Here is a 24069-nt window from a genome sequence, read left to right on the forward strand (position 1 = left end):
TTATTTGTTATCCATGGTCTTCTTCCTCCTAAAAATCAACTTTCAAAATTATACTAATGAGTATGAAGGGCTCTGGGTGGCATTACCAGAGCCCCTTGTTCTGCAGATTCCCCAGCTTTTACACTATATAATCAAGCAGAGTGAGGGGAACTGGTGAGGTAGCAGAGGCAGACAGTCTAACAGCTTGTGAAGCTGCAGCACAGAGGGGCCATGCATAATTTTAAAAGTTGATTTTAGAAGCAAGGATGCCGAGGATAACAAATGCAATAAGATTACAGTCAACAGTCACAGTGCCTGGATCTATGAGTAAGGCTACATTCACACTAATGTATGGGGGACGTATATACGGACGACGTATATACGGCCGATATACGTCCCCCATAGGCAGCAATGGGTGCACGCCACCCTACGGGAGCGGTAAATGGGCTATATTCACACAGGTCCTATCTTTTTCCCGGGTACGGAACGGTACGGTGCCGCACGTCGGCCATATATACGTCCCCCATATGTTAGTGTGAATGTAGCCTTAGTGTTCTGGGTTTATCATGCTTTGCTTTGATGGCAGATTTCCTTAAAGGAAACTGTGGCCCCTTCAATTATAGTGTATAGTTCAGTCTACAACAGTGAAAAGCGACTTTGTGCACTCCAATATTTGAAGGATCAGCACACGGGTGCACTAAACGCAACACTTCATAAAGGATCAGTTCCCATGGGCGCCTTTATAAGGGGCTGTCTGACCGATCCGTGAACAAAGCAGGGCTTGTCCTAGTTGGATCAGTTTTTCATGGATCACTCTGGATGGCAAACCTGCGATGTGATCGCCACCGTCACAATGTGTACACTGCAACCTTTATAGTCTTGGCCGTTTTTGGAAGTAAATTGAGAGAGACACCTTAAAAGTGAGCTCCTCCCCCTTCCAATCATAGGGCAACGAGACAGGGGTCTTGTGATCACATTCTTGTTTAAGGTGTGGGTCCTAAAAGTTTTACCTTTTCTTTCACAACAGTCCAGAGTAATATTTGTTGTTATAATTTATGGGCCGTGATTCAGAATTAGTGAATAACCTGCTAGCATAAAAGAAGCTTATAAAAACGGATGTTTCCTGCACCGATCAGACTGGGGCTGAAAGTGATGTAAAGCCGGTGATTCATAACCAGCTCTATGATCTACATAAGTGTGTTCCTTCAGGAAACTGTGAATCCTCCCTTTCCCTGCTTCACATCAAAGCCTGTAATCATCAGAAAACAGCACTCCTCTTCTTCTCTGCTGTCATTTTCAGAAAAAGGGAAGAAGGGCTTGAAAGTGACCTCCCCCCATCAAGTGCCAGTAGTTCCAACTACTGTAAGGCGGGCACAGAACTACAGAACAGCAGGCACGGCAAAGGAGGAGGGGTGAGAACTGCTCGCCCCTTCCCCGATCCATAGAGATATATGGAGCACAGCGCCGCAATACGGGAAAAGATAGGTACGGAATAGTATGGCGCCGCACGTGTGCGGCACGGTACCGTGCTATGCACCCATTGCCAGCCTATGGGGGACGTATGAATGTAACCTAAGACTGTAAAAGTTATCAGTAGCTGGAAAATAGCACAGTTCTCTTCCTCTGATTTATATTGAGCAATACACAAAATAGTTAGGGAGATAAAACTAAATGATAACATCATACTCTTTGAAACGGCTACAAAAAATACGGATTCAAAGCATATCCCAGCAGTACTGGAGGGAGCACAGATACATCACCACCAGAGGTTAGGATCCAAACGGCAAGACACTGTAAAAGCCTGTGAATGTGCAGCACGGGGAGGCTCTGGTAACACCCCAAAGAGCCCTTCTGGCTCATTTGCTTAATTGTAAAAGTTGCTTTTAGGAGGGAAAAAAGGCCATGGATAACAAATATAAGATTACCACAGTCACGGTGCCTGGATCCTTGAGTAAGTGCCCCTGGTTTATCCACGCTTCATTTCTAATCAGATTCTACCATTTGTTTTTATGCATTGTGAACCAAACATACTTTGAGAATGCTGTAGCTACATTGATGCAGAAACGTATCTTGTTTAATCCCTGAACAGAGTGGTTTTGCTCAAAAAAACGATTATAAAATCCAGTACCTTGGGAAAGCTGGGTGCCGTACATAAAAGAGCTGCCTGAACTGTTCAGACAGGACAAATCAACCTGAGCTGGATGACTCGTACACAGCAGCTGGGGGTGGTGCCGTGATTGATTACTTCTGCCTCTTAGGAAAAACACATTGAATACATCATTCTCTGGAGCAGTGCATAATTAGGGTAAGAGGAGAAACACTAGAGCCAGCCAGAGGTGAGACAGAGCCTCATTATCAGCTCTTATGTACAGCACCCAGATTTCCCAAGGTACTGAATTCTAAAATTGTTTTTAACCCCTTAGCGCTCTGTGCCGTAGCTGTACTGCGCTGAGTCCCGCGAATAGCGCTCAGCGCAGTACAGCTACTGCGCAGAGACGATGCCGATTCAGCGCTGCATAGCAGCCGATCTGGCATTGTTAGCCACAGGATTTCAACGGTAATCTACCGTTGACATCCCCGGCTAACACCCGCGGTCGGAGTGGGCTCCGATCGCGGGCGTTTAACCCGCTAAATGCCGCGGTCAACGCGACCGCGGCATTTAACATGCCTTCCCGGGGTCTTTACCCCACGATCGCCCCCCCCGCACCGTTTTCGGGGGGGCTGATCGCTGTTTTGGCACCTCTGGGGTCCGATCGGGACCCCAGAGAAGCCTGAAGGCGGTGCCTTTAAGATGGCGTCTGTGACGTCATCTTAAAGGCAAAGTGTCAGCCTATGCATCTGCATAGGCTGGCACTGCTAATACCCTGCAATACATGAGTATTGCAGAGTATTATCAAGAACAAGCAATCAGATGATTGCTTGTTCATATCCCATGGTGGATCAAGTAAAAAATGTAAAAAAAAAATGTTTTTCAATAAAAAATTTATAAATCACTAAAAATGCCCATAAGCCCCAAAACATATAAAGAGACTTATAACGCTCAAAAAAGTCTAAATCATAACACAAACCCCACATATATAGTATAAAGAATAAAACTAAATAACTATTGAACCCATATGATGAACTCCGTAAAAAAAAAACGTTAAAAACCTGCCCAAAATTATGATTTTTACCTATTGTATCCCACTAAAAATGCAATAAAAAGTGATCAACAAAACATATGTACTCCAGAATGATACTGTTGCAAAGAACAACATGTCCCGCAAAAAAACAAGCCATCAACCAGCTCTGTAGCCAAAAACGTAACAATGTTATGCCACTTGGAAGACGGCGATGCAAAAATGATAGATTTTTCCCCACATTAGGGTTTTATTTGGCAAATTTAGTAAAACATAAGAAAAAATATTCATGTCTGGTATCCCCGTAATCGTATCAACCCATAGAATAAAGATAACAGGATTATTAGGATATACGGTGAACACAAAAAAAAAACGTAAAAAATCCAGTACAGAATTGATGCTTTTCTACTCATGACCTCAAAAAAAGTTACTAAATTTTCAACAATAGGTGATACCAACCCCAAAATGGTAACACTGGAAAAAGCATCTCATCGCGCAAAAAAAATGCCGTCACATGGCCCAAATAACGGAAAAGCGAAAATTTTATAGCCTTCAAAAGGGGTCAACGAGAAAACTAAAATCCTGGCGGCTGCAGGGTGCTCCTTCCCTTCTGCGCCTCGCTGTGCCCCCATAACAAAAGTAATGTCCACATGTGGGGGGTCGCTGCACTCAGGAGAAATTGTAGAACAAATTTTATGGTGGGTTTTCTCTTTTTATCTTTTGGAAATGTGTAAATTTTAGGGCTAAATGAACGTATAACCGACAAAATTTGACCATTCTAAATTTCACCGCCATTTTGATTCAATTACTATGAAGATCTCAAGGGGTTAACAATCTTTGTAAATGCTGTTTCTGATAGTTTGTGGGGTGCAGATTTGAAAATGGTTTGGTTACATAGGGGGTTTTTGATGCTAAATATGTAAAATTTAATTTCAAACAGTATTTATCCCCAAAATAGTCAATTCTGAAAATACGGAAAATCGCTATTCGATTTGTAGGCCGCGTGACGTCAAAATAAATTATCCAAACATTTCAAAAATTATGAAAATGTAAAGTAGACAAATGGGAAATGTTATTCGGCAAGTTATTTAGGTGGTAAATCGATCTGCCTGAAAACGCGGCGATTTTGAATTTCGAAAATGGCAAATTTTTCTAAAAATTCATCATTTTTTTCCTTTTTTTGTAAATAAACGCAAAACTTATCAGCCAAAATTTACCACTAAAATGAAGTACAACATGTGGGGAAAAAACAATCTCAGAATTGCTTTGATAAGTAAAAGTGTTCAAAAGTTATAACCAATTAAAGAGACGCAGGTCAGAATCCAAAAAATGGGACTGAGCCTTAAGCTGTAAAATGGCTGCGTCCTTAAGGGGTTAAGCAAAACCACTCCGTTCAGGGATTAAAACAAAATATGTTTCTGCATCAGTGAAGCTACAGCATTCTCAAGGTATGTTTGGTTCATAATGCATAAAAGCAAATGGTCGATTTCCTTCATCCATTTGAAAGCAGTGAAGTATAATATAGGTGTTTGGGGCAGTAACCCGAGGCCCAAACCTTCTGGGGTGGTCTATGGCCACACAAAACACCCACCAAATTATATAACGAGAAGTGCCTTCACCCATGAAATTCTGATACATCTGTTCCAGCTCTCAATACTTGTACGTAAGAGCTATTTCAGGACTTTTGAAGGTCCTGAAACTGCAGACTGAAAGCAGCAGAAGGGACACATCCTCCATTTCTCATATAATATGTAGGAAGTCATTCCAAACTTGCAGGGGCTAAAATATTCATTCAGCCCAGGGCCCATGGCCGTCATAACCAGTCTCTGTCCAAAATCATACATTCAAAGTATCATGTAAAGCAGAATGGAGAAGCTATTTTTGGATTGTATGGTTTTCGTCTTGGTCTTTGTGTTTTTAGAAACTAGTAGTTTAATATGAATATAGTGCTTTTTTATTTACAATTGTAAAGTACCTCCGCTCTTTTCAGCATCTCCCATTTGTGTAGGATTTTCATGGCAAAGATTTTTCCACTTCCTTTCATTTTCACCACCGCTACCTAAAAAAAAAAAAACAAAGCACAAATGTTGGTTTCATAAAGAACAACTTGTTAGACAGATTTTAAGGCTTGGATATAAAAAATAAATAAATAAAAGAAGTTCTGAAAATCTTAAGGAAAGACTTCCTACTGAATCCAAAATCTTATTTGGGGCACTTATCACTGCATAATTGGAGTAGTAAATCTTTGGTGCAAATAGAGAGTTTCAATGCCCTCACTACTTCCTGAAACATGACGTCATAAAAGGCAGTGATCCCAATGGGTTTGTGGATGTGAAAGCTTGAAGCAATGGACTCCAGTACCTACTAAAGTCACGGCCTAATTTTTGACTAAGCCTGCACAGGATGGGGTTATGGTTACCAAGACTGCCATGATATACCGTACGTTGGTCTTGACAAACACCAACCAGTGTTTTTCAATCCTAGTGTAGGCAGAAGCAATGGATTCATGGCAGCCATACCTCAACAGGAACGGGCAAGTAACCATTTCATGTGAAACCAAATTTTTGGCCTATCAGGTTATAAAGCTTTGGTGGGTTTCCGACGGCTTTGTGCAACAACAGATAACGACTACATCTCTTTGATCGCAGAGAATGGACAACATCAGAACTTTTTTTTTTTATAATTAGCGGTGGTCCACTATCAGTAAAAAAATGGGTCTTTACCCAACCTCCAAGCTGATTGTACACATTCATAGCTACATAAAAATCCTCAAAAAAATACCCATTGCTGTATTTATGTAACTATGTAATACTGCATTTTTTTTTTTGCTGAGATCACTTGTGTTCACGGACTCCACACCTGAGGATGTATGGATTCCACTTCCTGTTTTGACTGCCAGGTGTAGTCTGAGAGACTCTGTGGATTCACATTCAACCATCCACATCAATATCACTATCTAAGCTGGCTTCATTCATGGTAAATGTGTGTTCATGTCATGGAAACCTTTGTGAGGTGCAGAAACGTACATTGAATACATAACCAAAATTAGAGCGGGAAATTTCATTGTGATCTGTCACTATTTTTTCCATTTGAGGTAACGGAAGACTTCTTGCCCTCCCTTTTATAGCATTATTTTCTATGGATGACAGATGGTCTTTATCAGTTTGCATCAGTAAATCCATGTTTTGTTTTTTTTTTACCGAGCATACTCCAACTTTACATTTCAGAGATTCAATGCAACTTCTTGTGGCAAAATCAGAGGAATAAAACAAAAAAATGGTATTAATGAATGGAAAAGTAAGGGTTCATTCAGACGCCCGTCTGGGGGGACGTACATACGGCCGCAAATTTTCTTATGGAGGAGGAAGGGGTCACACAGCGGTATGCTTGCAAAGCATGTACTGCGTGTGAATGCACCCTTAAACTGACAAGGTGTCTGTTTTTGTTTCGGTTACAAAATCTCTTTATTTGTATTGTATACCTCTGAGATTAGGGGCTACCCGAAATTAGCAATAAATTAGGGACGGGCTAGGACGGGCTTTTTTTTATAAAAATAAACGTGCACTCCCCTCCTCCGGCGCTGCTGAAGTATCGTGCCGTGCTCCATCTGATCCGTGCCCCTGTTTGTTTACTTGTGCATGGAAACTGCGTTCCGGGAGCTATAGGCTGGCAGAGGTGGCTGTCCCATCCAGCGACACGGATCAGACGGATCACGGCATGGGACATCAGCAGTGACGGAGGAGGTGAGTTCACGTTTATTTTTTATGAAAAAGCCCTCTCCAGCCAATCCCTAATTTATTGCTAATCTCGGATAACCCCTTTAACAGATCCATTAAACAATTCTGAATATCTGGATGACTGTATTAATAGTAATCTTTTTTTTCAAATAACGGAAAACTGCAAATGAACGCCCCTATATTGACACTATATGAAAAGATATTCTACCCATTTTTTATAGAGTGATTGAAATGCTGTATGCTGTCAGGGCTCTGCCTGGGGGTCCATGAAGCTCAGTGGCTCTTGGGTGGATTCCCCTGGTTCATTCCTGAGCTATATTGTACTTACCTCACCAAAAGCTCCTCTTCCAATTACTTTTAAAATTTCAAAGTCTTCTCTTTTGAGCCTTATTTGTTTGATTTTTGAGGTGAAGGGTTCAGCTAAAAAAAAAAAAACATTTTAATATTTAAAAAAATAAAATTTAAAATTAAGATTCACAATCAAAAACAAATGGGTCCAAAATCATCGAAAATATATACCGTATATTAATCAGAACTTTATCACTGTCTGTATAATACCATCAAGAATGTCATAATATTCACTAGGTGAAATAGAACAGCAAGGAAAAATATGATATCTTTTGAAGGGATTCTCCCCTATCCACATGAATGATGCAGGGCTGATTGCAGGGACCTGCACCGATCATCAGGAAGGGGAGCAGCAGGTCGGGCTTGGGTGCTGCTATTGAACGTCTACAGGATAACAAACTTTTGACAACACCTTCAATGCAAATTTTACAAAAGTGACAACAATAAACAAAAAATAGGAAAATGTCGCACTATGCACAAAATGACCTAAAAGACAAACAAAACAACTCAACCATGGATTTTAGGTTTTATACAACCCAAAGCAATAATTTTTAAGAAGTCTTTTGGTCAGCTAGCCAAACAAGAAGAAAAAAAGGCATCAAAAAGTGATCAAAAAGCAGTACTAATAACAATAGGTAAAAATCCTATCCTCATTAACAAAAGCTAAACAAAACCTTATAATTTAACCCTAAATTACAAACTCAGCTTTGTCCCACAAAAACAAGTCCTCATGTGTTGACAAAGCAATAAAAAGTTAAAAACCATAAAAGGTGGCAGCTTTAGCAACTCATGGCACAAAGATTACAAAAAATGAATCTGTTTCCCCGTATCTGGGGTTAGCATGAAGAAACACATGTGCCATATATTATACAAGTGTATGACCTCAGGCTATTGTACCCAGAGGCACCGGGATGACATGTCCCATCATGTATTAATATCTGGATTCAATAACAGTTTTTCTACACAGCAACAGTATCTAGATACGGATCGGGGAAGACTGTGCAATTACAACAAAGCTCCATGATGATGGTATACAACATGTGGCAACATGTCCCTCTATTACCGATATGTTGGACATTGTGCACAAAACTTCACCACAAAGATTAAAAGACAGAAGTTTCAATTCTCTCCTGAACCTATGAAGCTACAGATTCAAATTTATGCAAATATTCATGTCATGTAACGCATAATCCAGGATCTAGTGCAGCAAACACTCTTCATTAGCTGGTGCATGCGCAGTGAGCCCGGCTTGTCTGCTTGGCTTAATAGTATATTTGCTGTAACTAAAGGGAACCTGTCACCACATTTTCACATACACAACTAGTGACCGTTTCCCAGGGGCGTTGCTAGGGTTGTAAAAGATCCGGGGCACGGGCCCCAATACATATGTAGCGCTCTTTTAGTAATGCCCCCTCCTGTACATAACCCCTCACACAACAACTTTACTGATCCCTACTTTTTCCCTCCAGTGACTGCAGGTGACGTCTCCTCCATCTTCTCCATTAGACATCACCACATCTTATGTTCCTCATTATCCCTACATCTTTGTTTCCTGGCAGTGTTATCCTGCTGCTGCCACCCCAAACAATCTCCCCAAATACTGTAAGGCAGCGTCACACTTTGTCTTGCATTTAAACAAAACCAAGTGCTTGTTACCCATCACGCCCCCCAGGTAAGAAAAGTGCCCCCACACAGCCCCCCAGGTAAGAAAAGTGCCCCCACACAGCCCCCCAGGTAAGTAATGTCCTCCCACACAGCCCCCCAGTAAGTAATGTCCTCACACAGCCCCCACCAGTAAGTAATGTGCCCCACACAGCCCCCCACTAAGTAATGTGCCCCACACACAGCCCCCCACTAAGTAATGTGCCTCACACAGCCCCCCACTAAGTAATGTGCTCACACTAACCCCCCTTATTCTCCCCCTTCCCTATCATGTCTCCCCCATTACCTCACAGATGCAGTGCTCTCTCTCTCTCTCTCTCTCTCTCTCTCTCTCTCTCTGTGCACTGCTTTCCCCAGCAGGTCATGTGACCATGACATCATCACAGGTCCTTCAAACTCTGTGACTATTATTCACCGGAGGCTGAGCTGCTGGGGAAAGCAGTGACAGCAAACGTTGTCATCACGATCCGTGCAGGACACGGATCGTGTTGAGTGGGGAGGATGCCCGGGGAGATCCGGGGCACAGGCCAAAAGATCCGGGGCACGAGCCCCGGATCTTTTGACCTAGCGACGCCCCTGCCGTTTCCTATAGAGCCCTATTACCTAACTGACCCCCTTCTTTCAGCTAAATAAGGTTTCCCTTACATCCTCATTAATCAACTTTATATTATATTTCCTGGCTTCAGAGCGAGCATGCCCTGCTCGACCGGTCTCTTATCCCTTGACATCATCACAGGTCCTTTAGCCTCCTAACATTAGCAATCTGTACACTATGCATATATCTGATCACATTAAATCACAGTATGCATCCATGGACTTCTACTTCTCCCCATCCTCCATGGATTTCTAGTCCATCCCAGCGTCCAAGGCGGCTGCTGTGATTTCATGTGATCAGACACATACATTGGGTAGACATTGCAGATGTAAAAGGACGTTTAATGAGGTCTTTAAGTGCCCAATGATGTAAAAGAGCTATCCATACAGCAGAATATCATAGCCCTGAGACCTGTCAATCAGGAAGGAGGAGGCAGGGCAATGCAAGTGACTTTATAATATAATATGCAGGACTCTAGTGTGAATGACTCTTATATGTAACTAACCATATGCGTTTACAAACCGAGTTTTGTAACATTGCAGCCATGAAAAGGAGCCATTTAGGGATAAGGGCAATGCTTTTTAATCATAGATTTTAATAAAACCTTTATTTTGGGTGGGTTAATCTGCATGACAGGTTCTCTGGAGGGTTCATCAATTGGCTGGTTAGAAAGGATAAGATTTGGGAGACAAGCAAGAGGTATGTTATTAGGAGTCTATGTGAGGTCCCAGTAACATTGCGGCATTGGTTCCTTCCTTTAACAGAAGGCAAGTCTTATGGAAATCCATAGAATTCAGGGCTAAATTATTAAAATAAAATCCTAGTTATTGTATGTAACCTATGTTTCAGGAAGGTTTCAGATAAAGTGCCAGGGAATACGATGGCGCTACTCTGTTTCCCCAAAATAATTTTTACTCCTAAAGAAATGCTAGGTCTTATTTTCTGGGTTTGTCTTATTTTTCAATGTTTTTATTGAATGTATTGTTGAGCAAAAAAAACATTTATTAATATTCTGTAGTCATAACATCACAAACCTCAGCATAACCAGACAAACTCTGAATTCCATCAAGAATTCCTTGCAACTGTACCTTCATGTACAACAACCTATGGTACATTTGCTGATCCCAGTATTTTAAGACAGCTGAATGATCTTCTGGATCCTCATCATAACTCTCCAAAGCCTGAATTTCACACTGCAGGCGGTCCCCTACTTAAGAACACCTGACTTACAGACGACCCCTAGTTATAAATGGACCTGTGGTAATTGGTAATTTATTGGAATTTAGTCCTAAACTACAATAAACAGCTATCAGAGGTGTCTGCAATGAAGCTTTATTGTTAATCCTGGTTCTTATGACAACCTAACATTTTTAAAATCCAATTGTCACAGAGACTAAAATAATTTTGGCTGGGGCTGCAATTATAAAATATACAGTTCCGACTTACATACAAATTCAACTTAAGAACCAACCTACCGAACCTATCCTGTACGTAACCTGGGGACTACTGTATTGGAAGTCCCTCCATAGGATAGGCCATCATGTTCATATTGGCTGCCCAACTTCTGGCACCACCAGCAATCATCTGTTTGAAGGCGACAAGGTGCTCACATGAGTTCAGTGTTCCTTGTCAACACTTTACAACATCACTTTAACTACAAAATTCAATTGAAAAGTTGTTATATCCTTCATAGTCACTACTAAGTAGATGGTGTGCAGGAGAAGAGAGCAGTACAGACAAGGATTATGCTGCAGCAGTCGTCTGACCTTGTGGAGGCCTCAATTATAATGCGAACTCTATCAATTCAGATTTTTTAAAACTATATTACCATCTATTGTATATGCATATATCATTTAAGATAACAGAACTATACAAAAAAAATAGATCATAATGTTCCGAAACTTTTGAGAAATTATTTATATCACTATATATAGTGTCTGAGCAAGTGGACGGTGACCATGTGCTATAAAGTCTCCCATATAGAAAAGAAAAACAGGATATTCTGCTCCCTACCTCGCTCACACTTAACCTCATTGTCCTCGAGTTTGTTCTGACAAACTCGTTTGGTGAACATGCAGGATTTACCGGACCGAACACAGCATCACTGAACTGACATGTTGAGTTAATTTCAATGATTCTAGGTTCGGTCCAGTAAATCCTGCACACACATGGAGGGGATTTATCGGCAACGGATTTCACCCAGAAGTAGACTTAGAGAAACTAGACACTACAGAAATACTACACAGTAGCTTGTGTTGCAACTTATTAATGTGTGTCATTTTGCTTTTTTTTTTTTTTTTTTTTTTCTTCTTTTTGGACCCCTCCTCGCTGTCTGTTTTCAATGCATGTACAGGGCTTCAGACTTTGTGATGAGGTCCCAAGGCCAAAACCTCTTGGAGTAGCTACAATTGTAATCTGGGCAGCAGTGGCGTAACTTGAAGCTGATGGGCCCCAGTGCAAAGTCTGTGCCAGGCCCCCGACTATAATGTATGGTTTATAGTAATAGTAATTGACACCTTATGGGCCCCCTAAACCTCATGGGCCCGGTTGCTTCCGCACCCTCTGCACCCCCTCAATTCACGCCCCTGCTGGGCAAGTTGGAGTTATAGTAGGTACACGCTAAAGCCCAGAGTGGAAAAGTTTGGTTAGTCACATTTTTATGAAGTTGGTGTAGTTGGTTTACTTCATTTTTATGGCACAGTGTGCACAGTGTCTAGTAACTGATTTATTAGATATCAGAAGGCTTTTCTGATGTTTTATGTTATTTGTCGAATCATACATGTTTGGGGCAGCAGCTGCTAATAATGGGAGTATAGAAGATGCTTGGCTCAGTCATATCTAAGGTGACAGATAAGTGATCAGGAGTTACATCAACACCACCTTCACTTGACTACTGTTATGACTCGCTGCTCTGAACTAACCTGACATCAATCACAGACCTTTCAAGTGACAGATTACAAGTCATCCAGAAATTCCTGTGCAAAGTTCCAGTTTTGGACCACACCTTGTACATAAACAAAGCACCTCTGCATGAAGCTATATACTGATCAGTGCTCCTAGAATGGCTATGTATTTGTTATACGCAAGAACCTGACTTGTGCAACTCCCCGTGATTATAACTTTTCCAGGTACACAAAGTACATAACTAAAGTACAGGTCACGGTCTAGTACAATTACAAGAATGTATAGATCTATGGCCCATAAGACAAACCCTAATAGAGTTTTATCAGAAATACGCCTTTTATCAGCAGGACTGCCTTATCAAAACAGAAGAGAAGGAGGGACAGTACAGTCATCCTTATACAAGGCTTGGTCAGAAGCTGTAGTAGAGAGGCGAGGATAATATGGATAAGCATACTAAATCTGCATGTATGTATGTATGTATGTATGTATGTATGTAGAATATATATATTAGTATAATGTGGGAAGCAGGCAGGGAAGAAGGAACTCATTACATCATACATAACTATGATGCAGAGTCCCATCCTCTGCCCCATGGTGAGTCCATGGAATCGACCCAGCGCACGGTTTGCGATCACTGACTGATCACCATCGTGTGCCGACGGTCTCAGGGATGGAAACAATAAATGGTTACAATATTAAAGAGGACCTGTCAGGACAATCTGGAACCCTAAACAACCCACAGGTCCTTATGGTCCATATCGCCCTTTAGCAAGTCCGTATGTGCCCACTATTAAAATAAAAAAACCTTTATAGTTATCTCATTCCAATGCTCCCTGCACATGGGTAGTGAAGCCGGCGTACTACAACCTGGCTTCACTACGCATGTGCCGTGGTTACTGGGCTAGCGCAGTGAACCCGCAGTTTACAGTTACAGCATCATTTAAGTACTGTGTGTGTGCAGGTAACACAAGAGATGGGGACGAGGTCTCAGGTGGGACTGTAAAATTCCTTTAATAGAAGGAAGCCAGAGTGTACAGCTTCAGCTTCACTGAATTACTACGCAGGCGCCAGGGGCAACAAAACTGATGGGTCCGAAGCAAGTATAATGGAGTAAAAGTAGGAGAAGCACCTTTCAATTATTTGTCTCAACCCATTTTAATCCACACCTGTTTTTGGCTCCAAAAACCTGTATCTAAAAAACTGAACGTGTGGACGCACCCTCAAGGTTTAACTTTTGATAGCTAAAGGGACTTGCTAAAGAGCAATTTGGGACACTAATCCACTGGTCCATAAGGACCCGAGGGTAGTTTAGTCTTCCCTGATTAGCAGTCCCTGACATAAGAACACCCGAAATACAGACGGACCTCTGTTTGGTGTAAATACATTGAACTGTAGCCCTAGGCTGCAATGATAAACAGAAGAGTTATCAATGGTGTCTCTAATGAAGCTTTTATCCTCATGCCAATGACAAACCAAAATTTGAAAAGATGCAATTGTCACAGGGACCACAAAAAACAAAAAAAAATTGTTACACTTACAAAATATACCTGTTGCATATTCTCAGGTCACGTTCACCGCGGAATTTGTCACAGATTTTCCGCCAAAATATTCATGTCCCATTTCTTGTCAAAATCTTTCAGACATGGACTATGACTGACACAACCCATTTTGCTAGTGGACCTTATCGTTTGAGTAAGAAGCATGGATCTGAAGCCAGGGATTTCCAGAATATTAACCAAAATTCCAAAAGGATCAATATATTATTCAGTATTAAGACAGTATTACACAGTGGAAATCCAGATACTGACACGTGACAACTGTATACAACTTGCCTCTAGTCAACCACAGACACCTGTATAATTTACTAGAATCATTAATTAAAGGGATGAGCTGACAGCTATGAATCACGTTTTAGCTAGAACGGTAATGTTTGGGAATAAAAGAAAATTACAGAGATTTACAATAAAGAAAAGTGCAGCAACAAGTGATTTTATAATAGAGCTAGGTAAAGATATATGTCATAGCATAAAGTATCTGGATTTATTAAGACCTTTACTTTAGAAAATGGATTTTGGACAAGGATTTCTACATTTCTTTTTCATTTTTTCCACTCAGTTTTCAGCCTTTTAATGAAAATATCATAAATTATTGACAAATGTGGGTCAAGTCACTCTGAAGAGGTATGGTGGCTATGCCAAGATGAAGATTTCTATAGCTAGTCATACACTTTAGACTTATGTTGGCAGTATGGGGGCATCCGGACTCTTCGCCTCCTCTAGATGTCTGGAAAGTTTTGTATTGGATGGATGGATTTCAATATGCCCAGCACCTGGTGCCTGGCAGGAACATACTCCCTGCATAGGACACTTCCCATCCTTGGCCAAGTCTTAAATCAACATTAGAAGAATTGAACGGTAAATGAAGAACAGTGTAATGAAGACCCAAGGCTGTCATGGCAACAAATCATCACTCCCTGATGACGGTGGGGAGCGACTATTGGAACAAAGATGGTGGGTATTAGTGGTGGGTGTTTGCTACAATATGCACCAAACCCAACCTGCGTATGAAGAGGGCTCACCATGTGAGCCCCTTTAATACAGCCCCCGCACCTGTGAGACCTTACGTGCACGGCAAAGAGTTTGAAGAGGTTAAGCAACTTGGACAGTCTCTATACACCAACTTTGCGGTTCTCCGGATCAATAGCAATTGATCCTGACACTCCAAAGACATGCATTTTCAGGTCAACCAAGCATGCATGTGCTTTCAGTGGTTAGAGGGGAGTAAAGCATTATAAGCCATCCATTCCCAAACATCAATTCAAGGCAAAATGTTCGGATGTGCACTTACACACAAGATCCTCTGCTGCCCAAGTGATACTGGGGGTGTCCTGAACGTTGTGGGAAAGACAGGTCAAGTATGTTGAATTTCAACTTGATCTTTTGTTGTGATCTAACCGGATTACCCATCCCCCATCATCACAGGTGTCTGACACCCTTATTCATTCCTTACTACAACTTATATCTTAATATACCAGCAGTAAATAAAAGTAAAATGTTGCAATGAATATAATAATATATACACACACTATATACTCGAGTATAAGCCTAGTTTTTCAGCACAAAAAAAGTGCTGAAAACCCAAACTCGGCTTATACTCGAGTAAAAAAATATAGTTTTTACCAGCGTTTTTGTGGTAAAATAAGGGGCCTCGGCTTATACTTGAGTATATACGGGTATATATATTCATTGCAACATTATAACAGATATGCAAGATTCCAAAATACAGCATATGCCAGGATATGTTTTATGTTTTTACGTTCATGTAGATTTCAGACTTGCAAGCCATAGTATAACCCAAATGCGAGTCACACGTAAAACAACAAACATGCTCATATTGACACCTCATTCCCAGAGTGTGTACACACTATTCCCATACCAAACCCTTCTACTCCCACATTTAGAATCAAATCAAAAACCCATTTGTACAGTGCAACAACCACGCACACAAAAACAATCCAACACCTCTGTAAAGGAAAATATAAATTTGCCTGGATCACACGCATTGTGCCAGCTCTACATGGTGCACCTGTGATCTCGAAAACCATGCTGAAAGGGTATACCTCTTTCATGTTAACATTTTTTTGGTTAAAAAAATTAATTAATTAAAAAAAAATAACAACATTGCAGCAAGATCTACGTTTTCTATGGCAACAAATGAGCATTTCCTGTAATTAAAAAAAAGACAATCTCCAATTGAGCGTAGCCCCCCTCGGCTCTAGAGGCCAGGGGAAAGCAAACAGCTTTGTGTGTGTATATTGTATAAAGTGTTTTTCTTCCTCCTCCACTGACCTTGTTGTAATCCACACAACAGAGCTAAAGAACAACATAAGGAGGTAACACATAAGGGGGGGGGGAGCCCAACATGCTAGTAACTTTGATTTAAAAACTCTGGTGTAAGGGATGCACTAGAATTAGACTGGCACCGCACAACCAAGGTTAGTCCAGGGGACTGGGAAGCTGGAAAAAATTCCAAAGGTTGTGAAGTTGACTAAAAAGTTTGGACCATTGCACCATTTTCATTTGGGCTGTTTTTACAGCTTTCCGCGTGCGCTCCAAATGACAGCTGGTCAGATTCTACAGACCAAGTACAGTGATGGGGACTGGCCTGCTCGCAGCTTGATTACTGTTCTGTGCTGCTGTTCCACAAGGAATGAGGGACTCCTCATATCATATTCCACCATCTGTGAATCTATGGAACAGCCTGCCTCAGGATCTGCTCACAGTAGGGACAGCAGAAAGCTTCAACAAGGTCCTGGATGCCTTTTTAGCTCAAAATAACATTGATAGTCATGTAAGAATATAAAATAGTTTCCCTTACAGCCCCTCCCTGGTTGAACTTGATGGACACATGCCTTTTTTCAACTGTTATTTAATTATGATGCAAGGAGTCCAGGTCTAGACTGTGTTCGGTGTGTGGACTCCAGCCAGTGCATGGTCCGTTTTTCCCAGACAAAGCTTGTGTGGCACCAGCCTTTGGGAGTGTTCACACATAGAAGTTACAGATGCATTTTTCAAATGCATCAGAAGAGCTGAGAAGAGGAGATTTGCCCGATTACATAGCTGTTAACATTGTGTTTACAATGTTACGCAATGTTAACACATGCGTTTTTGTAAATGAAAATGCCAACAGCTAAGTAGCCAGCTGTTCTGATGTGCTTAAAAACACATGTCACTGCCAAGTGTGAACGCACCCTCATTCAGTGCCTGCATGAATTGCCAATTCAGGAAAAGGGTCACGCTAGCGGTCTAGAGCCTGATTCGCTTAGTCTAATTAAATAGTGAGTCTAGTGGGGCAGATTTTTTTATGCCTGGAAAAAAAAAAGTTACCAGGAATTGAGACCTTTTGATGTTTTTCTGTTGCTCGCGCCACTTTTCCAAAAAGTTGGCAAAGATTTCTAGGATGCCCTTGCCTGCCAAATTTACTATAGCCTGAGGGGTAGATTTCATTTTGGTGCACAAGGTCTGACGTGGCGTAAAATGCATTCCAGCGAAGGAACGCTGCAGCAGTTATAATAGGAACCTGTTAGTAAATCCGGTGTCGTGCCTCAGCGACAAGAATATAGAGACTGTGTCAGAAAGCCTGCAGTCCAGTTATCACAGTGGGCAATGGATTAGTCAATCCAATTCTTGAACCTACCACATGGGAACTCACAATTCTAGGTTTGAGAATCACATTTCCATGTCAGAGAATAGCTTGTGGCAAATCTGTCTGAGAACAAAGTAAAACTTTTTTTCCTTACCTTTAAAGGAGATAACCGATTATACTGAACCTTATGACAATTAAATCTTGTCTTTTGTCCCATTAGGATGTGAAAAGTCAGTTCACTGTAAAGTGTTAGGTAAAGTGTTTTTTTTTCTTGTTTTTTTTTGCAAAATGAAAAAAAATAAAAAATTGTGGAATCTGGAATCTCCAGACAGACCTCAATAATAAAAGTGATCGTGTTATCTTACCTGAAAAGGTGAAAACCATAAATCTTTAAAAAAAAAAAAAAAAAAAAAAAAAAAGAGTGTCAGACTTCTATTCTTTCCCCAATTAAAAGGTTAATTAAAAAAATATTTTATGTTCCCCAATATGGTGCCATTAATCCAATGAAACTAAACCAGCAAAAACCAAGCCCTCATAGGGTCATGATGGCTGAAAAATGTAAAAGTGATCACTTCAGCCTAATTTGAGCGGTGGCATAAATATGGATATTTTTTACTCTGTCTGGAATCCAAATACTTGGAGATCTTGTCTATACTGTCTGCTAGGCTTCTGTGGTTGTATGAGAACTTGGGGAACACTGGGGTCAAAGCCCTCCTGATCGGAGAAAGCTGGAGGGAAGGGTTAGACAAAGGGGTGGGATGCAATGTAATGCATATCATTCACAAATAAAGCAAAGAGGTTGCTGTGTTTCACCCAATTATTACCCAAAATATTTCCCAATTTTCATTGCAACTTAATATTTATTGAAAAGCAAAAAATTAGAATACAAACAGAACCCAATTTACAAGCAACTCCGAGTTACAAACTGACCTCTCTGTCCACATTGACCCCAGGTGAAGCTCTCTGGATGTCGATAATTTACCCCAGGGTGAAATGGTCCACAGAAGAATTAGGAAAGGTCTCTACAATAAAGCTTTACTATTAATCCTTGTTCCTATAACAGCAACTGTTTGGAGTGTAAGTAAAAGTATTCCAGTTTCGACTTACATACAAATTCAACTTAATAACACATCTTGTACGTAACCCCTGTACTACCTGCATAGGGTTATCTCACCATAAATAACGTATTTATCTTTTAGAAAAGTGATGTTTGATATTTGGGAAGGGGGGGGGGGGAGGGGGTTATATCATTGGGACCCCTTAAAATCAGGAAGAGTTTCTCGTTATAAAGGGACAATCACACCATTCGCATAGGGAATGGGCCCCACATATTTTCCTTTGTATAAATTTATACCGTACATTTAAAAAAAATCTAATTTAAAAAATGCAATAAAAGAAAGTTTTTGAAAATGAAAAAAATTTTGGAGTAAAATTCAGAATGCAGGTGGTATTGGGGATCACATGTATCATTATGATATAATATATTCAGAAAAACGGATTAGGTTTTTGGATGTCCTGTTTTTCTAACCAAATAATGGGATTTAACAGTATTGTGAGTATATGATGACGAGCAGCCTGTGGATACATAATATTTGCAAATGTTATTTTGTTGTATCCAAGGAGAGAATACCAGACCAGTGTGTGACTGAATACTGTACTTCCACAGAAGAGGGTTAAATTATGTAGATACCCCCAGGGTATGTAATCCCATACTACTGCATTCCTCCGAATGGCTGAGATGTTAGTATCACCCTGATATCCGGCAGGAGTACAAGGAGAGACAGACGCATGTAGTGAAACCGAGACTCTGGGAGGAAGGCAAGAAGTTCAAAGTGTGAATTTAAATATCAGCCGGTCTGGAGGCCCCAGATCTTGTCTCTACTCTGGATATCTAAAATCACAGCTGTAGGAAACAGACATGTGTAGGACGCTGAAGGAAACATCGCACAACAAGAGAGCAAGTTCTAAAACATGTCTGCTTTTAAAAAAAAAAGGAACATTTATTACAATTAACACATAAAATTGGAAAATATACATCAACTAATCGCCTGAGTACTGTAGCATATTGACATCTGTGCCCTTTTTTAAGAGGAGGGAGATAAATTTGGTGCATCTTACACCAGTGCACTTCAGGTTAACCCCAACCCCCTCCAAACATTCATCGGCCTAACGGTGCGGTCTCACGGTGCCTTCTTGGTGCCTATTTAAAAGCATTTTTGCATGTTTACAATGCGTTTGGCTGGCTTAAATCAGTTTTTCTTCATTTCTAGAAGTGTAGGCAGCTGTGAAATGGATTCAAACCAGCCAAATGCATGGTAAACATGCAAAAACGCATGCGTTTACCATGCGCACCGTAACTGGACCGGCCACTCAGCTTTCCGTTTTAAAGCAGTCCCTCAAAAAACACAGGAGTTTTTGAAAATGCATCCGTTTTTGACAGGTTTGACCAATTATCTTAATTGAAACTGGTCAAAAACTCATGCTTTTTTTGACAGACCGCTTTAAAACAGGCCAAAAAACGCATTCAAAATGAAACGTGTGCCATCACCGTAAGGCCTGTTGCTCATGAGCGAGTTCCACCTGAGAAACACCTGTTTTAATTAAGATAATTGGTAAAACCGGTCAAAAGCGCATGCGTTTAACGGACTGCTTAAAAACGGCACAAAAACAGGTTCAAAACACCACAAGGTGTTAAATGATCATAGGATAGGTCATCAAAATGTGATCGGAGGGGCTGTAACACAGAGTAAGCTTAGTGACGCGGTCTCTAGAGCACAACACCACAAAGGACAGAAGCACAAAGCTATGTCAGTAATGTAACGGCCATACAGTTTTACTGCAGGCAGGATCCCATTCACTTCAATGGGAGCTAAGTGATCTGGTTCCGTCTGTGTCCTATTCTCCCAGCTTAACAATCATAAAAACAAAAAAGTATTCATTTATAAAACACTCTCTCCTTACAAATGGTCATTCAGTTTCTGGAGAATCAAGTATACAGTAAGTGCTCATAGAAGTCTATAGAGGTGGGTTAAGGATTCTAGATATAAAAAGGTAAAAAAAAAAACATCTGCACAGAGGTCACATTAAGGCCCTTTCCACACTTGCGAGTGTGATGAGATGAACTCGCATCACACTCGCAACGCATGCTGCCGGGAACGCATGGCCCGAACACTGCACACCGGGAGTGAACTGACATGCTGAGTTCACTCCCGGTGTGCATCGTTCGGGTCGTGCGTTTCAGGCTGCTTGCGTTGCGAGTGTGATGCGAGTTCATCTCATCACACTCGCAAGTGTGGAACGGGCCTAACGCTTGCACAAGCATCCTAGACGCTTATACCAGCGGTTTAACCTCTTTTTAAAATGTCCCATGCAGAAAAATCTACACAGGACTTTTCTCCCCCCTCCTTCTGTCTTGGCTGTGAGCTGCAGCCGATTCATGCTCTTCATGGCTGCAGCGCTCGGCCAATAGAAAATAACGTGACTAGAGTAGAGCTCAGGCCGCTGAAGCTCCGGTCACACGACGTTAAGCCGCGTTAACGTATACCCTTTGCAAACGCAATTTTGACAACAATGTTATTAAGCAAATATCCTCTTCAGGTGTTTGAAAACGCATACATTAAACGCAAACAAAACGCAAAGTGTGAGCGCAGCCTAAGGGGGTTGAGCACCCCTTAGTTAATGCATGATGTAAGATTGCTAAAATTAAATTGGCAATTTAAGCACAGAAAACAGGCAGTAATTACTTTCTGGCATAAATATCTGTCTTTCACACTATATACACTTATGAGTTACTTGTATTACCTTTGTATTAGTGAAAATTTCATACTCCTCTTCAGCTAACAATACTCAAAATGGGAAGAGGCCATCTCTTATCTACTGGATTCACATAAATACCATTTTCTGTATACAATTTCGGTCCCATACATCAGTTTACGGTCTGACTGTGTAGATTGGACCAGAGAGACCATGGGGCACATTTACTAAAGGTCTATGGACTGTGTAAATTGCCCCGGGTTTTTGCCGCACGCGATCGGATTGTTGCGCATCGGCGCCAGCTTGCATGCGACACAAATCGGGGGGCGTGGCCGGAAAACCCAACTGATTCGGACAAACCACAGAGTTTAAAATACAAATTGTGTCGCAAAAACAGCACTCAAATACACCGGGAAGAAGATGGTGAACTCCGGCGGACCTCAGCGGGGGAAGAGACACATGCAGGAAATCGGGCGCACAAACTATGTGAATTACGGAAGATCCGAATCCGCGTCGGACAATGCACAGCGGGGATCGCGACGTGACAGGTAAGTAAATGTGCCCCATGTGTCTACATTTACTGACCTTTAGCTTTGTATCGGTCATGGGGCCACATGCACATCAATGTATACCTCACTACATAGAGGATTCTCTGCATGCAATATCTAAATATTTCTAGGTTAATATAAACGTCCACACGGCAGACAGACATTATGGGGTTAGGTTTGGAACATGCGGGTAGGTGTCACCAAAGCAGCTGAGAATTTTCCTTTAAGTAGCAGGACAGGGTGTGAGAAAAACATGAATGCAAAAAGAAATGTAATCTATAAATAGCACAGTATTTCCTTATTGTTACTAAAGGGAATATTTAGCAGTCCTGTTCTTTAAAGGGGTTGTACCAACTCTAAGTTATCACCTATCACAGGATAACTGGTCTCACTTTAAGCAAATAACACATTATTGGAAAATTGTAGAACTTTTCATTACATAAATATACTTTCTGCATAATTTCCTCACAGTATTCTAGATCTCTGCTTGCTGTCATTCAATAGGAAGTTTCATTGTTTACTTCCTGTGCATGGAAACCTATCCATGGTCATGTGATGTCACACAGGTGCACGGCTTGTTATATCCCTGGTCATGTAATGTTACACACGTGCACAGCTATTTATATCCCAGGTCCTGTGATGCCACACAGGTGCACGGTTCGTTACATTACAAAAAGTAATTAGTTCCATGTGTTAAAAAGCACCTGTGTGACAAAAGATGACCAAGGACATAACGAGACGATGCACCTGTATGACACCACATGACCAGGGACAGATGTTTATCCACAAGTAAACAATGAAGCTTCCTATAGACAGACCGCAAGCAGAGATCTAGATAACCGTGAGGCATTGATACAGAAGGGTACAGAACTTTTCTGGCTGGCTGTATAGCAAAGCATTTCCCACCCGCGGCTTATACTCGAGTCAATAGGTTTTTCCAATTTTTTTGTGTTAAAATTAGGGGTCTCGGCTTATACTTGGGTCGACTTATACTCGGGTATTTACGGTATGTGTCTCTTTCTCTGCGCCATACATGTTGATTAATACCATCTATAAACAGTTGGTGAGGAGTTTAGTAACTCCACCCACATCACATGGTCACACCTACTTGTTTTGACCCTGCCCACAGAATGGGGACAATGTTAAAGTTTTTTCCCAGGGCCACTTTAAATTCCCAGTCCGCCCCTGACTGCAGCCATATAGATAGCATAACAGATGTGATTCCATGATAGTCTTCTGTCCCCAAAATGCGACTTAGAAGGTGTTGATTTTCCTTTGTTTTTCCTGTGTGTTTTGTGTTTGGGAACTGTGCCTAAAGTTGCTGCTGTATTGGGCCTGATTAAACAACACCCAGATACTCTGCATCTCAGTTCTGTCCAGCTTAAGGTTAAGTAATGGACGGCCGTTCCATTCAGCCGCTGGGGGCAGCATCCAGGAACTCCTTAATCTATCTGGCTAGTTCCATTACATCTTGCTGGTCTCACAAGTCTCAATTTCGTCTTTCTATCTGCTATCGCTTTGCTATACTGTGTATCTGATGTCTGTTTTGTTATTTTATCATTCTCCTAGTTATTCGATTCTGTGCTTTGCCCGTCATCTTGTATTTGACTAGATTTTGCTTATCCGTTATCTGTTGCCTGTCCCTTTGTGTTTGATCGTCTTTCCTATGCACTCAGTCAGTGTAGGGATTGTCAACCAAAAGTCCCTAACCAATAGGGTTTGCGATGCTTGTTAGATAGGGGGCAGGGGGTCGCTGGCTAGTCACGGGCCTGCTCTCTACCTTGACATGGGATTCTACAAATGCCATCCATGTGGGTAAAACCTATTACAATGGAAGAAATACATGATAAAATTGATCACATATGAACACAAGTATACACCCATATATACCTTAATTTATATACTCTCTAAAAAGACAATGAGACACAGACATATATCAAACCGGTTCGCATGCTAATTGATGTTTAATAAGCAGCGTCTGCTGCTGCTGCAAGAATATCCTAACAAGGACACTGGTAATTATAAGATCCACAATAACCTGCGTGTCTGAAAACACCCACAATGTGCGCACATCATCAGATTTACCCACAACTTCCCAGTACCTCCTGGTGTCCTCCCAATGCCTGAATGGGTCACTCTCTGTAGGTTCGGGCTTTCCTGCAATCTACAGTCTACTATTTCCGCATATAGGAAACAAAAATTTGAAACTCTGGATATTCCTGATAAGGACAGACAGGTAACAAAGTACCAGAGAATCCTGCAATGGGCCGGGGTCTAAC

At 41.2% G+C, this 24069-nt stretch overlaps 1 protein-coding gene across 1 annotated transcript in view; it reads right to left on the reverse strand.

Moving 5' to 3' along the window:
* Window positions 1–24069, reverse strand: part of LOC140071037 (serine/threonine-protein kinase MRCK alpha-like) — a 70225-nt gene that overhangs the window by 40382 nt on the left and 5774 nt on the right. The window contains exons 2-3 of the mRNA XM_072118257.1: window positions 7164–7255; window positions 5074–5157 (exon numbers count right to left, since the gene is read on the reverse strand). Coding sequence (XP_071974358.1) covers window positions 5074–5157; window positions 7164–7255 — 176 coding nt within the window. The remainder of the gene's footprint in view (window positions 1–5073; window positions 5158–7163; window positions 7256–24069) is intronic.

The sequence above is a fragment of the Engystomops pustulosus genome, chromosome 7, assembly GCF_040894005.1.
Source record: "Engystomops pustulosus chromosome 7, aEngPut4.maternal, whole genome shotgun sequence".
NCBI lineage: Eukaryota > Metazoa > Chordata > Amphibia > Anura > Leptodactylidae > Engystomops > Engystomops pustulosus.